We start from the raw sequence: 14,501 nt of genomic DNA on the forward strand, positions 1-14,501 counted from the left end.
GGAGGTAAGAGGGGACACGTGTGGGGGGCTCTGAGCAGGCAGGCCTGGTTTCCCACGGCCGGTCTGTGAGTCCCCAACACACGCAGAGAGGGGACACGTCAGGCGTGGCCCCTGACCCGGAGGGGCTCCCCAGGCACCAGGGGAGGCGTGTCTACACACAGAGACTGGATGGCAGGCGGCAGGGGCCTCGGGTGGCTACCAGAGGCTGGCCAGACAGCCCAACTATGGGCGCCCCAGAGGAAAGGCCATGGAGAGCATCCCAGAGGGTCTCAGGGCTGGGGCGGCAAGGGTTAGGACAGGTAAGGGTGATGGGGCCTGAGTGGGCACGGCAGGTGGGGGTGGGGAGCTAAGAGCCTCCCGGGAAGAGGGTTCCCACCCACACAGTGGCCAGGGAATCAGACTGCTGGGGTGAGACGGCCTGGAGGCAGCAGAAGGCTGTGTGCTGATTGGGACGGGGACAGGGAGGGGCGGGCAGGACAGCCGCCTCTGACTCCCCTGGAGCTGTGCCTCGTGTGGGCTGCTGGGAGGCCAGACCATCTCCCTTTTCCTCTTTTTAAACCCCCTGCTCCTGCCCCACTGGGAGGCCCCGGACGCCCTGCGGGCCTGTCCTCTGAGCAAGCTGAATGAGCTCCCAGTGGGTGAACGAGGGTGCTTGGAAAGCCCATTTCTTAGAGACTGGACAAAGGTTGGCGATGCATTTACTTCTGAGAAGACAGGCCCAGGTGGGAGGTGAGCCCAAGGAGGAGCCCAGGGAGGAGCCCAAGGAGAGTCGGGGGAGGAGCCCAAGGAGGAGCCCGGGGAGGAGCCCAAGGGGAGTCCGGGGAGGAGCCCAAGGAGGAGCCCAGGGAAGAGCCCAAGGAGAGTCGGGGGAGGAGCCCAAGGAGGAGCCCGGGGAGGAGCCCAAGGGGAGTCCGGGGAGGAGCCCAAGGAGGAACCCAGGGAAGAGCCCAAGGAGAGTCCGGGGAGGAGCCCAAGGAGGAGCCCAGGGAAGAGCCCAAGGAGAGTCCGGGGAGGAACCCAAGGAGGAGCCCGGGGAGGAGCCCAAGGAGAGTCAGGGGAGGAGCCCGGGGAGGAGCCCAAGGAGAGTCGGGGGAGGAGCCCAAGGAGGAGCCCGGGGAGGAGCCCAAGGAGAGTCCGGGGAGGAGCCCAAGGAGGAGCCCGGGGAGGAGCCCAAGGGGAGTCCGGGGAGGAGCCTAAGGAGGAGCCCAGGGAAGAGCCCAAGGAGAGTCCGGGGAGGAGCCCAAGGAGGAGCCCAGGGAAGAGCCCAAGGAGAGTCGGGGGAGGAACCCAAGGAGGAGCCCGGGGAGGAGCCCAAGGGGAGTCCGGGGAGGAGCCCAAGGAGGAGCCCAGGGAAGAGCCCAGGGAGAGTCGGGGGAGGAGCCCAAGGAGGAGCCCGGGGAGGAGCCCAAGGAGGAACCCAGGGAGGAGACCAAGGAGAGTCGGGGGAGGAGCCCAAGGAGGAGCCCGGGGAGGAGCCCAAGGAGGAGCCCAAGGAGGAGCCCGGGGAGGAGCCCAAGGAGAGTCGGGGGAGGAGCCCAAGGAGGAGCCCGGGGAGGAGCCCAAGGAGAGTCGGGGGAGGAGCCCAAGGAGAGTCTGGGGAGGAGCCCAAGGAGAGTCTGGGGAGGAGCCCAAGGAGGAGCCCAAGGAGAGTCGGGGGAGGAGCCCAAGGAGAGTCGGGGGAGGAGCCCGGGGAGGAGCCCAAGGAGAGTCGGGGGAGGAGCCCAAGGAGGAGCCCAAGGAGAGTCGGGGGAGGAGCTCAAGGAGAGTCGGGGGAGGAGCCCAAGGAGAGTCGGGGGAGGAGCCCGGGGAGGAGCCCAAGGAGAGTCGGGGGAGGAGCCCAAGGAGAGCCCGGGGAGGAGCCCAAGGAGGAGCCCGGGGAGGAGCCCAAGGAGAGTCGGGGGAGGAGCCCAAGGAGGAGCCCGGGGAGGAGCCCAAGGAGAGTCCGGGGAGGAGCCTGGGGAAGTGAGTCTAGGGAGGTGAGCCCAAGGAGGAGCCCAAGGAGAGTCGGGGAGAAGCCCGGGGAGGAGCCCAAGGAGAGTCGGGGGAGGAGCCCAAGAAGGAGCCCGGGGAGGAGCCCAAGGAGAGTCGGGGGAGGAGCCCAAGGAGAGTCGGGGGAGGAGACCAAGGAGGAGCCCGGGGAGGAGCCCAAGGAGGAGCCCGGGGAGGAGCCCAAGGAGAGTCGGGGGAGGAGCCCAAGGAGGAGCCCGGGGAGGAGCCCAAGGAGAGTCCGGGGAGGAGCCTGGGGAAGTGAGTCTAGGGAGGTGAGCCCAAGGAGGAGCCCAAGGAGAGTCGGGGAGAAGCCCGGGGAGGAGCCCAAGGAGAGTCGGGGGAGGAGCCCAAGGAGGAGCCCGGGGAGGAGCCCAAGGAGGAGCCCAAGGAGAGTCGGGGGAGGAGCCCAAGGAGGAGCCCGGGGAGGAGCCCAAGGAGAGTCGGGGGAGGAGCCCGGGGAGGAGCCCAAGGAGAGTTGGGGGAGGAGCCCGGGGAGGAGCCCAAGGAGAGTCGGGGGAGGAGCCCGGGGAGGAGCCCAAGGAGAGTCGGGGGAGGAGCCCAAGGAGAGCCCGGGGAGGAGCCCAAGGAGAGTCCGGGGAGGAGCCCAAGGAGAGTCGGGGGAGGAGCCCAAGGAGAGTCCGGGGAGGAGCCCAAGGAGAGTCGGAGGAGGAGCCCAAGGAGAGTCGGGGGAGGAGCCCAAGGAGGAGCCCGGGGAGGAGCCCAAGGAGAGTCGGGGGAGGAGCCCAAGGAGAGCCCGGGGAGGAGCCCAAGGAGAGTCCGGGGAGGAGCCCAAGGAGAGTCGGGGGAGGAGCCCAAGGAGAGTCTGGGGAGGAGCCTGGGGAAGTGAGTCTGGGGAGGAGCCCAAGGAGGAGCCCGGGGAGGAGCCCAAGGAGAGTCGGGGGAGGAGCCCAAGGAGAGTCCGGGGAGGAGCCCAAGGAGAGTCCGGGGAGGAGCCCAAGGAGGAGCCCGGGGAGGAGCCCAAGGAGAGTCGGGGGAGGAGCCCAAGGAGGAGCCTGGGGAGGAGCCCAAGGAGAGTCCGGGGAGGAGCCCAAGGAGGAGCCCGGGGAGGAGCCCAAGGAGAGTCGGGGGAGGAGCCCAAGGAGGAGCCCGGGGAGGAGCCCAAGGAGAGTCCGGGGAGGAGCCCAAGGAGGAGCCCGGGGAGGAGCCCAAGGAGAGTCGGGGGAGGAGCCCAAGGAGGAACCCAGGGAGGAGCCCAAGGAGAGTCGGGGGAGGAGCCCAAGGAGGAGCCCGGGGAGGAGCCCAAGGAGAGTCGGGGGAGGAGCCCAAGGAGGAGCCCGGGGAGGAGCCCAAGGGGAGTCGGGGGAGGAGCCCAAGGAGGAGCCCGGGGAGGAGCCCAAGGAGAGTCGGGGGAGGAGCCCAAGGAGGAACCCAGGGAGGAGCCCAAGGAGAGTCCGGGGAGGAGCCCAAGGAGAGTCGGGGGAGGAGCCCAAGGAGAGTCGGGGGAGGAGCCCAAGGAGGAGCCCGGGGAGGAGCCCGGGGAAGTGAGTCTGGGGAGGTGAGCCCAAGGAGGAAACCAGGGAGAGTCGCGGAGAAGCCCGGGGAAGAGCCCAAGAAGGAGCCCGGGGAGGAGCCCAAGGGGAGTCCGGGGAGGAGCCCGGGGAGGAGCCCAAGGGGAGTCCGGGGAGGAGCCCGAGGAAGTGAGTCTGAGGAGGTGAGCCCAAGGAGGAACCCAGGGAAGAGCCCAAGGAGAGTCAGGGGAGGAGCCCAAGGAGAGTCGGGGGAGGAGCCCAAGGAGGAGCCCGGGGAGGAGCCCAAGGAGAGTCGGGGGAGGAGCCCAAGGAGGAACCCAGGGAGGAGCCCAAGGAGAGTCCGGGGAGGAGCCCAAGGAGAGTCGGGGGAGGAGCCCAAGGAGAGTCGGGGGAGGAGCCCAAGGAGGAGCCCGGGGAGGAGCCCGGGGAAGTGAGTCTGGGGAGGTGAGCCCAAGGAGGAAACCAGGGAGAGTCGCGGAGAAGCCCGGGGAAGAGCCCAAGAAGGAGCCCGGGGAGGAGCCCAAGGGGAGTCCGGGGAGGAGCCCGGGGAGGAGCCCAAGGGGAGTCCGGGGAGGAGCCCGGGAAGTGAGTCTGAGGAGGTGAGCCCAAGGAGGAACCCAGGGAAGAGCCCAAGGAGAGTCGGGGGAGGAGCCCAAGGAGAGTCGGGGAGAAGCCCGGGGAGGAGCCCAAGGAGGAGCCCGGGGAGGAGCCGGGAGCGGGCAGACCTGGCAGGCCGTGGTCCCGGCCCCGCTGCAGGTTGATGGACGCCAGGTCCAGCATGCCCGAGCTCCCCAGCACGAACAGCCTCTCTGTCAGCTCCTCGTTCATCAGCTGGTCCTGTACCTGCAGCTTGGCTGGTCTCGAGAGAAGGCCCCTCACGAGGGGGTCCAAACCGCCTGGAAAATATCACGGAAGAGGCCAAGATTGTCTCATGAGTCCTGGGAAAACCACAGCGTCTCCGATGGCCAGCTCTGCTTGTTCTTAACGGGTGAGCCCTTCAGGTTCTCGAATTCCCTTCACGTGACTCCGAGGGCTTCCCAGTACTGCTTGGGTTCTGCCGTGTGGGTGGGTCGGCACCTGGCCGGGCCCCCCAGGGGACTGACTGGTGAGCGTAGGGGGCAGGCTGCAGGCCCAAAGGGGACCCAGAGAAGGAACCCGCAGTCCTGACATTCTCATGTTGTGCACCAGTGAGGACGGTGTTACTTGGAACGAACGCGTGCTAACGAGGTTTCTACACGAGCTTTGAAACACTAGGTGGAGGGGGGCTGCACCTCAGGTGGCCACCCTGCGGACTCTGAAGAGCTTCAGAATCTGGGAGGAGGTTTTCTGATGAGCGGTCAAGCCTTTAAAAAGCTTCGAGGTGTTGACTTTCCCCGTAAAGGCCGATAACCACACAGAATTCGGCCAAATGTGCTGGGAGCGGAAAGCCTGCAGTCACCACGGGTTTGTGGGCGCTTGTGCCGGGGAGCCTGCGGGAGGGGGCGCACCTTCCTTGAGGACCCTCCAGGGGCTGAAGAAGGCGTCCTGCAGCCGCAGCGGGGGGAGCGTGGGGTGCTCCCGGAAGCTGGCGTCCAGCCGCCGCACCAGCGGGTGCACCGTGGCGTGGCCGAAGCGGAAGGCGGCCGTGGAAAACACGTTGGACACGGTGGGGTCCACGGTGGGGTCATAGCCCTCATAGGGGCCCACGTGCTGCTGGAAGGCCTCGGGGCCCAGGACTTTGGGGATGTAGTCTCGCATGGTGATGATCTACGGAGAAGGGAAAACAGGAGTTTCTGAGCGGGGCGCCTCCAGCAGGGCCCGGGGGCCAGACCGGGGCCACGTCCAGACACAGGGGAGGACTTCCTCCTGCACATGCCCGGGGGCAGAGGTGTTCCAGGAGGGACGTGCCATCCAGGCAAGGGAACAGGCAACCAGCTGAACAGATGCGAGTAGTGACCTCACAGCTCTGGCATTTACGGGACGGGGCCCGTGTCAGCGACACCCCCAGACACCCCGCAGGGAAGGCCACACAAAACGTGGCTGCACACCACGCAGACACCGGGGCTGTGGCACTGCACCGCGCTTCACCCGTGGGCACTCCGGCGACGCCTGAACTCAGAGCGCAAGTCAGAAGTCCAGGCGTTTTGTGGAACCTGAGACCAGAGGCTCAGGATTCAGAGCCGGGAGTTCGAATCCCACCTCCTCCTTCTTAGTTGCGCCACTCTGGGAGGGCCGGGGGCCTCTCTGGACCGGCTTCCTTATCTGGAGAACCTCTTTCGTGGAGTTTCCGTGAGAGCAGGAAACAGCCGTGGTTTTCTGTGCTGGGTGTGCGGTGTGGTGTCCACGTGGCAGACATGTTACTTACAGAGAGGGTCCGGGGCGCTGCTGGACTCCCCGCCCGGAAGCGGGAAGGAAATGGCGCGCAAGCCGAGGGCTACGTGGGATTGAAGGGTCCTCGCCGGTTAAAATTAGGCCGAGAGAAACACCCTGTCACTCCTTCCCCCCCTGAATTGTGTCTGTCAGGTCGTTAGTTCGTTGTAACAGAAGCACGAAGGCAAGGGGCCGGCAGGGGTCGCCACAGGAGCCGAACCCGTGTGTGGGTTTTGTAAATGAGGTCTCGTCCTAATTTGGTCCCAACCTGGAAGATGCATCGCTCTGTCTAAGGGGACAGGACTGACGCGGCCTGTGACCCTCCCCAGGTGCCCTTCAGGATCACGGGACCCAGCGGAGAGACAGGTGCAGCCCCCTGACTGGACCAGGTCTCAGCTCGCCCTGCCCTGCAGTAAGGCCTCAAAGTGACTTCTCCGCACGGTTTTTGTTTGTTCTACACCTGTGGGTTCCCCTCATGGGAGCCCCTTCCTCGACCTGGGGCAGGGGACACGCCCCCCCCCCCCACAGTGCTGTCTGTCCGGGGGCTGAGGGGCCCCCAGGACGCAGCCCATGCCCCTGCAAGGGTTTTACCAACTCTTTCAATGCAACCTATCGTTATTTTAAGGTTTCCAAGGCATTTGCAAAAACCCCGAAGAGAAGCTATTGACCAAAGAAAACACAGAAGGAAATTTGAAAGTGAAATGTGAGCCTCAGAAATGTTGTCAAGTCCTGGGCAGCCGCAGGGAGGGGCTCCGGGGTGATGGGTGGGACTCTGCTTCATTCTTGCCCTTGGACCTGGACCCCTGCTCACACAGGACAGCTGGGAAACACACCGTCTGTCCCCGCGGAGCATGCGTTCGGGGAAGGGGCACAGACACGACACGACACAGAAAACAAGGGGACACGCGCCATGGCAGAGCGGGGGGGTGGGACGCCCCCTACGGGACCCTGTCTGAGAACCCATGCGCCTGCGTCGGAGGCCACTTTGTTCAAGGTCAGAGCGTGTCTGACGAGCTGTTTGACTTTGCCAGAAGACGGTGGCGGGTTTCTGGGTCACATGACATTGCCGTCCTCCAAATCTGGCTAAACGCCCCTTCACAGGCCCTACGTGGTTATCACTTCTTTTATTTCGCCGAGCGCGTGTTCCCCTCTGTGAATCGTGAATGTGACTCAGAGGTGAGCTCCCCTCCACGCCTGCGGGTCCATGTAAGCTTGGGCATCAGGTTCCCACGACCGGGCTCCTGCACTCTTACCCCGCCCCCTGCACCAGGGGGCTCCTGCCCTCTACCCCCCACCCCTTCCCGCACCACGGGGCTCCCCCCCCCCCCACTTACACAAGCACGCAGCTCCTTCCGGAGCTCTACTCCTGAACCTCGGGGCTCCCGTGCTCCCCGCCTCCCGCCCAGCTCCCGTCGCTCACGCTAGCACAGGGCGTCCCAGTGACCTCTCACACCTGGTGCAAGGCGCCCACCACCTTGCGCGCCTCCTGGTAGGCGGTGTCCGCGCTCCAGTGCGCGTTGAGGGCCTTGAGCGCCACGGCCAGGCGGTTGTGCTCCCGCAGCCACAGTGTGTGCAAGGCCGTCAGGGCGGGGACCTCGCTGGCACGGCCGTCCCCGGCCAGGAAGCAAGGCGCCTGGGCCGTCCCGCGGGTGCCGGGCTCGGGCGCGCAGCCCGTGGGCCCAGGTGGCCGCGCGAAGGGCAGGTAGGCGCGGCCAGCGTCCCGGTGGCGCGTGTTGACCCGGAGCAGCCCCTCCGCACTGGTCCAGTTGCGCAGCTGCTTCTCCAAGGCCGGGGAGCTGCCGTACACGGTGGACGCGTCCAGGAAAGAGGTCAGCCCGTTCATCTGCTGTCGCGGGTTCGCCGAGGTCAGGTTGCCAAAGAAGGCGCCTTGGATACCGGTGCCACAGGCTGCGGAGGAGCGGTAAAATGGCAAACAGGACCGGCCTGAGGTCCCCGAGCCGTTGATGGGTAGCTGCCGGGAAAGGGGAGACCGGGTCACTGGGCCTCTGCAGACACCCTGAAAGCTCTAGGCAGGCCGGGACCCTAGGGCACCGGTGCCGCTGTCTGCCCCGCCCACTTCTGTCTCCTGCCCCGCCCACTTGTCCCCCTCCAGCTCCCCCTTCCTGCCAGGGTCAGGACATTCGGAGGAGGCTGGAGTTTCCTTAGCTGTGATTGGTGCAGGCCCCATGGTGCCCTTTCACCCCTTCTCCACAATCTTTCCTTTTGGTCTGTTTTGTTTAGATGCCTGGCCTGTTGGGGCCTCCTCTGCAGACACCCGAAGGGTCCTAACTTCTGGTTCTCTTATCTGGACCTCCCACCAAGCTCGGGCACAGCGTGGCCTGGAGTGGCTGCTCCAGGAAGGTGTGTGGTACCTAGGGGACACGGCCCAGACAGTCTGCTCTTGGGTAGAAAGTGCTCCCCCTACCCCCCACCTTTGAGGATGTTTTCCAAAGAGAAGTGATTAAACCCTTACGTGCACTGTCTCTTCCCTTGCTAGTAAGAGAGGAAATTAGCACAATATTTACAGAGACCAGACTTGCAGTGTCTGTGGGCGCATTCTGTGCTCCCCCAGCTCTGCACCGTTAGCCCTGCCGATGTGCCCGCCAGGTGTGCATGCGTGCCCCAGCCTCTATGTCCAGGTGTGCGCCCGCTTTGTTATTTGCGACAGCATTTTAAAACAACAAAGCTTAAAACCACCTAAATGCTCATGAAGAGGCTAATCGTTAGTAAGTTATGACGCGTACCGCAGGACTGTCGAAGTCTTAAAACAATCACGTTTCTGTCCACTTAATGACACGGGGAGAACTATAACTACTGCTCGGAGAGCCACACCAAGTGGGGAGCAACGCACGTAGTGCGACACACGAGCTGTGCGTGAGGCTCCTGTACGCACATAAGGACACCTTATGTACATACATGCACAGGCAATTTCTGGCCGCATCCATAGGTTTTGACCTTTCATTTTACACTTCTGTTTGATTTTTTAAATGACATCTATTACTTTTGTAGCCAATGTGAAGAAGTTTAAATTCGTACCTGTATGGGAAAACACGGGTCTTGGTTTTTGCAGGTCAACTGGCAATCAGCTTCTCCCTCAGATGCAACTTTCCTGGTGCTCTGAGGGGTGAATGCGATGTCGTGATCAATATATTGGCCCCACACCATCAGGAGATCAGAATATTGGTCATCTTCCGTGACGGCCTCATTGGAAACTCGAATAACTTGCCTTGTCACCTCCCGGACCTGGGCGAAAGAGACCGGCTTGTCATGTGGGAAGGCCATCGGCAGAGAAAGAGGACACTGGGGGACCCTGAGGGTCGTAGGGCCGTGCTCGTTCACAGGACAGGAGGCTGCGCCCATTCACGGATGGCTGGCGCTCAGAAGTTCGAGTCTGTGGCATTAGGGTGGGTGGACACATCCAGGCTGCCTTCAGCATAATGCATTGGTTTGTGGTGATTGGGGGGCCTTAGTTAACTGCCCTGAGTCTTAGTTTCATTATCTGTATGTGAGTATGAAATGTTGATATTTCAGGATCATTGTGGGGGTTAAATTAGGTAATTTATTACACATCTAGCCATTGGTGTGACAGAGGTCATGACTCAGAGGACAGGGCCACGGAGGGCTGTTCCCCAGGCCTTGACACCTTTGTGGATGTGATTACTGTAAGGACCTCAAGACAGGGGGCTACCCTGGGTTTCCAAGTGGATCCCATGCAATCACATGGTTCTTAAAATCGGAGAGCTTCTCCTGACTGTAGGCAGAGGGGATGCAGCTTTGGGGGGGGCAAGAGCCAAGGAGGCAGTGTCCCTGGAAGCCAGGGGGCCAAGAAGCAGACCCCAGCCTCCAGGAGGAACGAAGCCCAGCCCACACCTGGATTGGAGGCCAGTGAGACCCACGTCAGACTTCTGGTAACTTTGCGTAGTTTAAGCCACTAAAATTGTGCTAACTTGTTACAGCAGCAGCAGGAAACTAATACATCCCATTAAAGGTACCTGAGCTCTGACCTGAGTAGCTGTATAATTCTGGCGGGGTTGCCCTTAACACTGAGAGTTCAGAAAGCCTCAGGGCTCCGATAGGTCTGGCAGCTAGTGTAGGACGGGAAAGGTGTTATTACCTCATTACCCAGGCAGCTGAATGGAGGCTGCAAGTGACCTGCAGAAAAGTACGGGTTAGCACACCCAGAGGGGCCTGTGCCAACCGCAGGGAGCCCACGGTGCAGCTCTGACACCAGGCGGCTCCTGTCCTCCTGCCTGTCAGCCAACGGAAGACCTCCCAGGGAAGCTGTTGGTTTCCGTAGGGGAGCTTGGGGACGGGGTGGCGGTCCCCAAGCTGGCGTGGTCACATCCTGACTTCTCACACTAAACAGGGCGTCCCTTTTATGTTTCTGGAGAATTCCACTGTCACATACAGGACGGGACCAAGCAGACTGGTTTGTTCATGGAAGCAAGTAGTCCAATGGAGGGTCAAATACCCATTTTTTAAACCAAATTGATCAGTGGATTGTATATGAGTTTGCTTAGCAAATAATTTGCCTCTGGGAGTAAAGCGGCAACCATCCATGGTTTTGCATGAAATGAATGAATTACGTAACTTTAAGAATCTTTGAATACACCTCCTCTGCCCATGCGTAGAGGATTTCTTTCAAATACTGAAATGAGGTGACGAGCAGAGAGTTAGAGGAACTTTAACTTAAATCTGCCTTGTTGTGCTCCCTGGCTGGTGACTGGGGTCTCTCTGTGCCCTGGAGCACAGGGGTCGTGGGGGTGGACGGGGACTCTCCGAGCCCACTGCCCTGAGCAGGCTGGCTTCCTCCGAGGTGGCGGGTGGCCGGGGAGCATCGTGGGGACACAGCATGGTGAGCTACGTACGGGGGGCAGTGGAAAGCCGTTGTACAGGACGTGGGGGTTCCACCCCCTGGCCTCGCTGATGCCGTCTTCGTAGGCGGGGGGCAGCCACCTGGCCAGGGCTGTGTTGGAGGCTCCCCACCTGGGATGGTCTCTGCAGAAACAAATGTGAGGCTTCCAATCATGAGATAGCCTACATCTGGGGAAAAGTGATAGATGAATTAGAATGGAAACACTGGTTCAAAGAGCAAAAGGAAATGGGAATTTTCTGTTACAGAAAAATCTGTTCTTTGTTTTTTAACGGCTAATTTGGGTATAAAATTGTTCATGCTCCCTTGGCATTTACCAACCAAATCCACGTGGGGTCACTCGGCATCTGGGGCAGCCCTGTGGTGCTCTCTGCAAGAGAAATGAGCAAGGTGGCCATTTGAAGGCAGTAGGCAAGCGTCTGGCTCAGGAGGTCACACGGCAGAAGGACCTGAGTGGGCAAACATTGGGATCTAGACTTCAACGATCCTTTCGTGCATCTGATGTGTAGGCACTTGGAGCACCTAAGTAGCAAAGTCTAAGAGACTCGTGACACGCTGAGTGGTTTTTTTAGTTTGTGGAGTGTTTAGAAATAGACGTATTTAAAAATTAGCTGTGTTCTGACACAATTATCATTATTAAGGACATCAGTATGTGGATCATTCTGACATAAATGTGACTGATTCCGATGCTCTAAGAGGGAAGAGAACCGGGAGCTCCTGCGAGTGGTTTCTGATCTGGGCAATGGAGTCAGCACATTAGAAGGACAGACCGAACACAGCTTCTCCTGATGGTGCCACATGGCTCCTGACTTAGGGAAAAGGGTTTTATTGCATCCATCGCATCGCGGCTGCCTTACCCGGGAACCCTCGGGAGCACCTAGCAGGAGGCGGGATGGGCACTTTTGTGTGTCTGCAGGGACAGTGGGTGGGGATAATTTGATTATCAGTCCTTCGTCGATCTCCAGCACACTGGAGTGGTTCAATTTGCAGAGCGACACGGGACAGCAATGCGTTTAATTAGCTGCCATAAGTCAGCGTGGGGAGATTGGTGTGCGCTCCAATAAGGTGTCAGATTTGTTACAGTTGGTTTCTCTTTACTGGAATCCCATGAAGAATGGCTTGGAGGGGTGCTCTTTCAATCAGTTACAAATGAGATTTTTTTTTTTTATAATTTATTCTCAAATTGGTTTCCATACAACACCCAGTGCTCATCCCAACAGGTGCCCTCCTCAATGCCCATCACCCACTTTCCCCTCTCCCCCAGCCCCCATCAACCCTTGGTTTATTCTCAGTATTTAAGAGTCTCTTATGGTTTGCCTCCTTCCCTCTCTGTAACTTTTTCCCCCCTTCCCCTCCCCACTGTTAAGTTTCTCAGGATCTGCATATGAGTGAAAACATATGATATCTGTCTTTCTCTGCCTGATTTATTTCACTTAGCATAATACCCTCCAGTTCCATCCACATTGCTACAAACGGCCAGATTTCATTCTTTCTCATTGCCAAGTAGTATTCCATTGTATATATAAACCACATCTTCTTTATCCATTCGTCAGGCGATGGACATTTAGGCTTTTTCCATACTTTGGCTATGGTTGAAAGTGCCACTATAAACAATGGGGTACATGTGCCCCTCTGCATCAGCACTCCTGTGTCCCTTGGGTAAATTCCTAGCAGTGCTATTGCTGGGTCATAGGGTAGTTCTATTTTTAATTTTTCGAGGAAACTCCACACTGTTTTCCAGAGCGGCTGCACCAGTTTGCATTCCCACCAACAGTGCACGAGGGTTCCTGTTTCTCCACATCCTCGCTAGAATCTACAGTCTCCTGACTTATTCATTTTAGCCACTCTGACTGGCGTGAGGTGGTATCTCAGTGTGGCTTTGATTTGTATTTCCCTGATGAGGAATGACGTTGAGTATCTTTTCGTGCGCCTGTTGGTCAAATCCTAAAATCTGTATGGAACCACAAAAGACCCCAAATAGCCAAAGTAATATTGAAGAAGAAAACCAAAGCGGGAGGCATCGCAATCCCAGACTTTGGCCTCTACTACAAAGCTGTAATCATCAAGACAGCGTGGTATTGGCACAAAAACAGACACATAGACCAATGGAATAGAGACTCCAGAATTGGACCCACAAAAGTATGGCCAACTAATCTTCGACAAAGCAGGAAAGAATATCCAATGGAAAAAAGATGGTCTCTTTAACAAATGGTGCTGGGAGAACTGGACAGCAACATGCAGAAGAATGAAACTAGAACACTTTCTTACACCATTCACAAAAATAAACTAAAAATGGATAAAGGACCTGAATGTGAGACAGGAAACCATCAAAACCCTAGAGCAGAAAGCAGGAAAAAACCTCTCTGACCTCAGCTGCAGCAATTTCTTATTTGACACATCCTCAAAGGCACGGGAATTAAAAGCAAAAATGAACTATTGGGACCTCATGAAGATAAAAAGCTTCTGCACTGCAAAGGAAACAATCAACAAAACTAAAAGGCAACCAACGGAATGGGAAAAGATATTTGCAAATGGCATATTGGACAAAGGGCTAGTATCCACAATCTATAAAGAACTCACCAAACTTCCACCCGAAAAACAAATAATCCAGCGAAGCAACGGGCAGAAAGAAGATGTGAATGAGACGTTAACTGCTTAGGCTGCGATGTTTGTGCCGAGTGACTTTTCTATTTCAGTAGCTTGTGGGCTATCACGACCACCCAGGGGGCACTCACGTGCCTTTGTGGACACTCAGCAAGGGTGTGCACTTGACCTGCACACCCCATATGGCCTGGTGCCCTGCCGGTCGGCCTGGAAGCATGACCATCTCGGCCTGCGGTGTGGGGGCCCCTGCTGGAGCTCCCCGATTGGCGGCAGCAAAGACCCGTGAGCGTGAGAGACGGGCCGTGGAGGGGGCACGACTGAACCCTCCCGGAGGAACATGCTTTTCCATAATTGGTACGTGCTCAATGTGTTCCCCAAACTCTGGAAACCTTACTTATCGTGGTGACATCTGTGCCCACGTTCTGTTCCTCGATATTTCATCAAGAAACCAACACCAGCACCGTCTACTTTTCCTTAAAGGCTAACAAGCGTCCGTGGGGCCTCGGGGGGGGGGTGGCCTGTGCCTGTCAGGGGTGCTGTTCCGTTTTGGGTTTGTTTGGATTCAAGTGTCAATATCAGTAAAGGATCTGAGGACAGTGTGGGCGCTGACCCATCTAACAGCTGGTTTCAAGCAGATAAATGCAGGCGTTTAAGGGAGAGGATGGTGTGAAGGTGACACAAACAGCTCCCTCAGTGCGCTGAGATCCTCAAGGTTTCACGTCCACTGGGCAATTTCGTGCCTTCGGTCCAAACACAAAGGAGAAGAAAAAGTCAGTGTGAAAATGACCCCAAAGCAAACGGCCAGAAGAAAAGGGCCCTGGGGACGTGAGTCTTCAGATGCCTGGCCTTCGTACAGCCACATATGTTGGCAAGCCAGATCCGACACTTAATTTGGTTTTTGATAACTTTTTTTGGCAATTACAGAGAATACAGAGAATTATATATACACCAGAATATATACTAAACCTAGGTACGTTTGGGGATTCTTCCTATAATTTCAATGTATGTATCAAGTTTCGCCTTCAGAGTGTATTGTTTCCTCTATGAATTCACGGGTTTTGAGGAGAGAAAGTCTCCACGGATGAAGCTTGGTGCAGAATTACCACGTAAAGGAGACTGGCATGCCAGCCTTTGGTAGGATGACGACCCGCAAACCTGGTCCCAACCTCTCTGTACGTCCGTGTGTAGGACGCACG

The 14,501-nt window shown here is 58.6% G+C and overlaps 1 protein-coding gene across 1 annotated transcript in view; it reads right to left on the reverse strand.

Moving 5' to 3' along the window:
* The window catches only part of TPO (thyroid peroxidase), a 47,134-nt gene that overhangs the window by 14,561 nt on the left and 18,072 nt on the right, over nucleotides 1-14,501 (reverse strand). The window contains exons 5-9 of the mRNA XM_047098346.1: nucleotides 10,697-10,826; nucleotides 8,865-9,071; nucleotides 7,282-7,800; nucleotides 4,967-5,225; nucleotides 4,205-4,375 (exon numbers count right to left, since the gene is read on the reverse strand). Of these exons, the coding sequence (XP_046954302.1) occupies nucleotides 4,205-4,375; nucleotides 4,967-5,225; nucleotides 7,282-7,800; nucleotides 8,865-9,071; nucleotides 10,697-10,826 (1,286 nt within the window). The remainder of the gene's footprint in view (nucleotides 1-4,204; nucleotides 4,376-4,966; nucleotides 5,226-7,281; nucleotides 7,801-8,864; nucleotides 9,072-10,696; nucleotides 10,827-14,501) is intronic.

The sequence above is a fragment of the Lynx rufus genome, unplaced genomic scaffold (assembly GCF_022079265.1).
Source record: "Lynx rufus isolate CCGP_SWC_20201006 ecotype Redwood Valley unplaced genomic scaffold, mLynRuf1.p SCAF_47, whole genome shotgun sequence".
Lineage (NCBI taxonomy): Eukaryota > Metazoa > Chordata > Mammalia > Carnivora > Felidae > Lynx > Lynx rufus.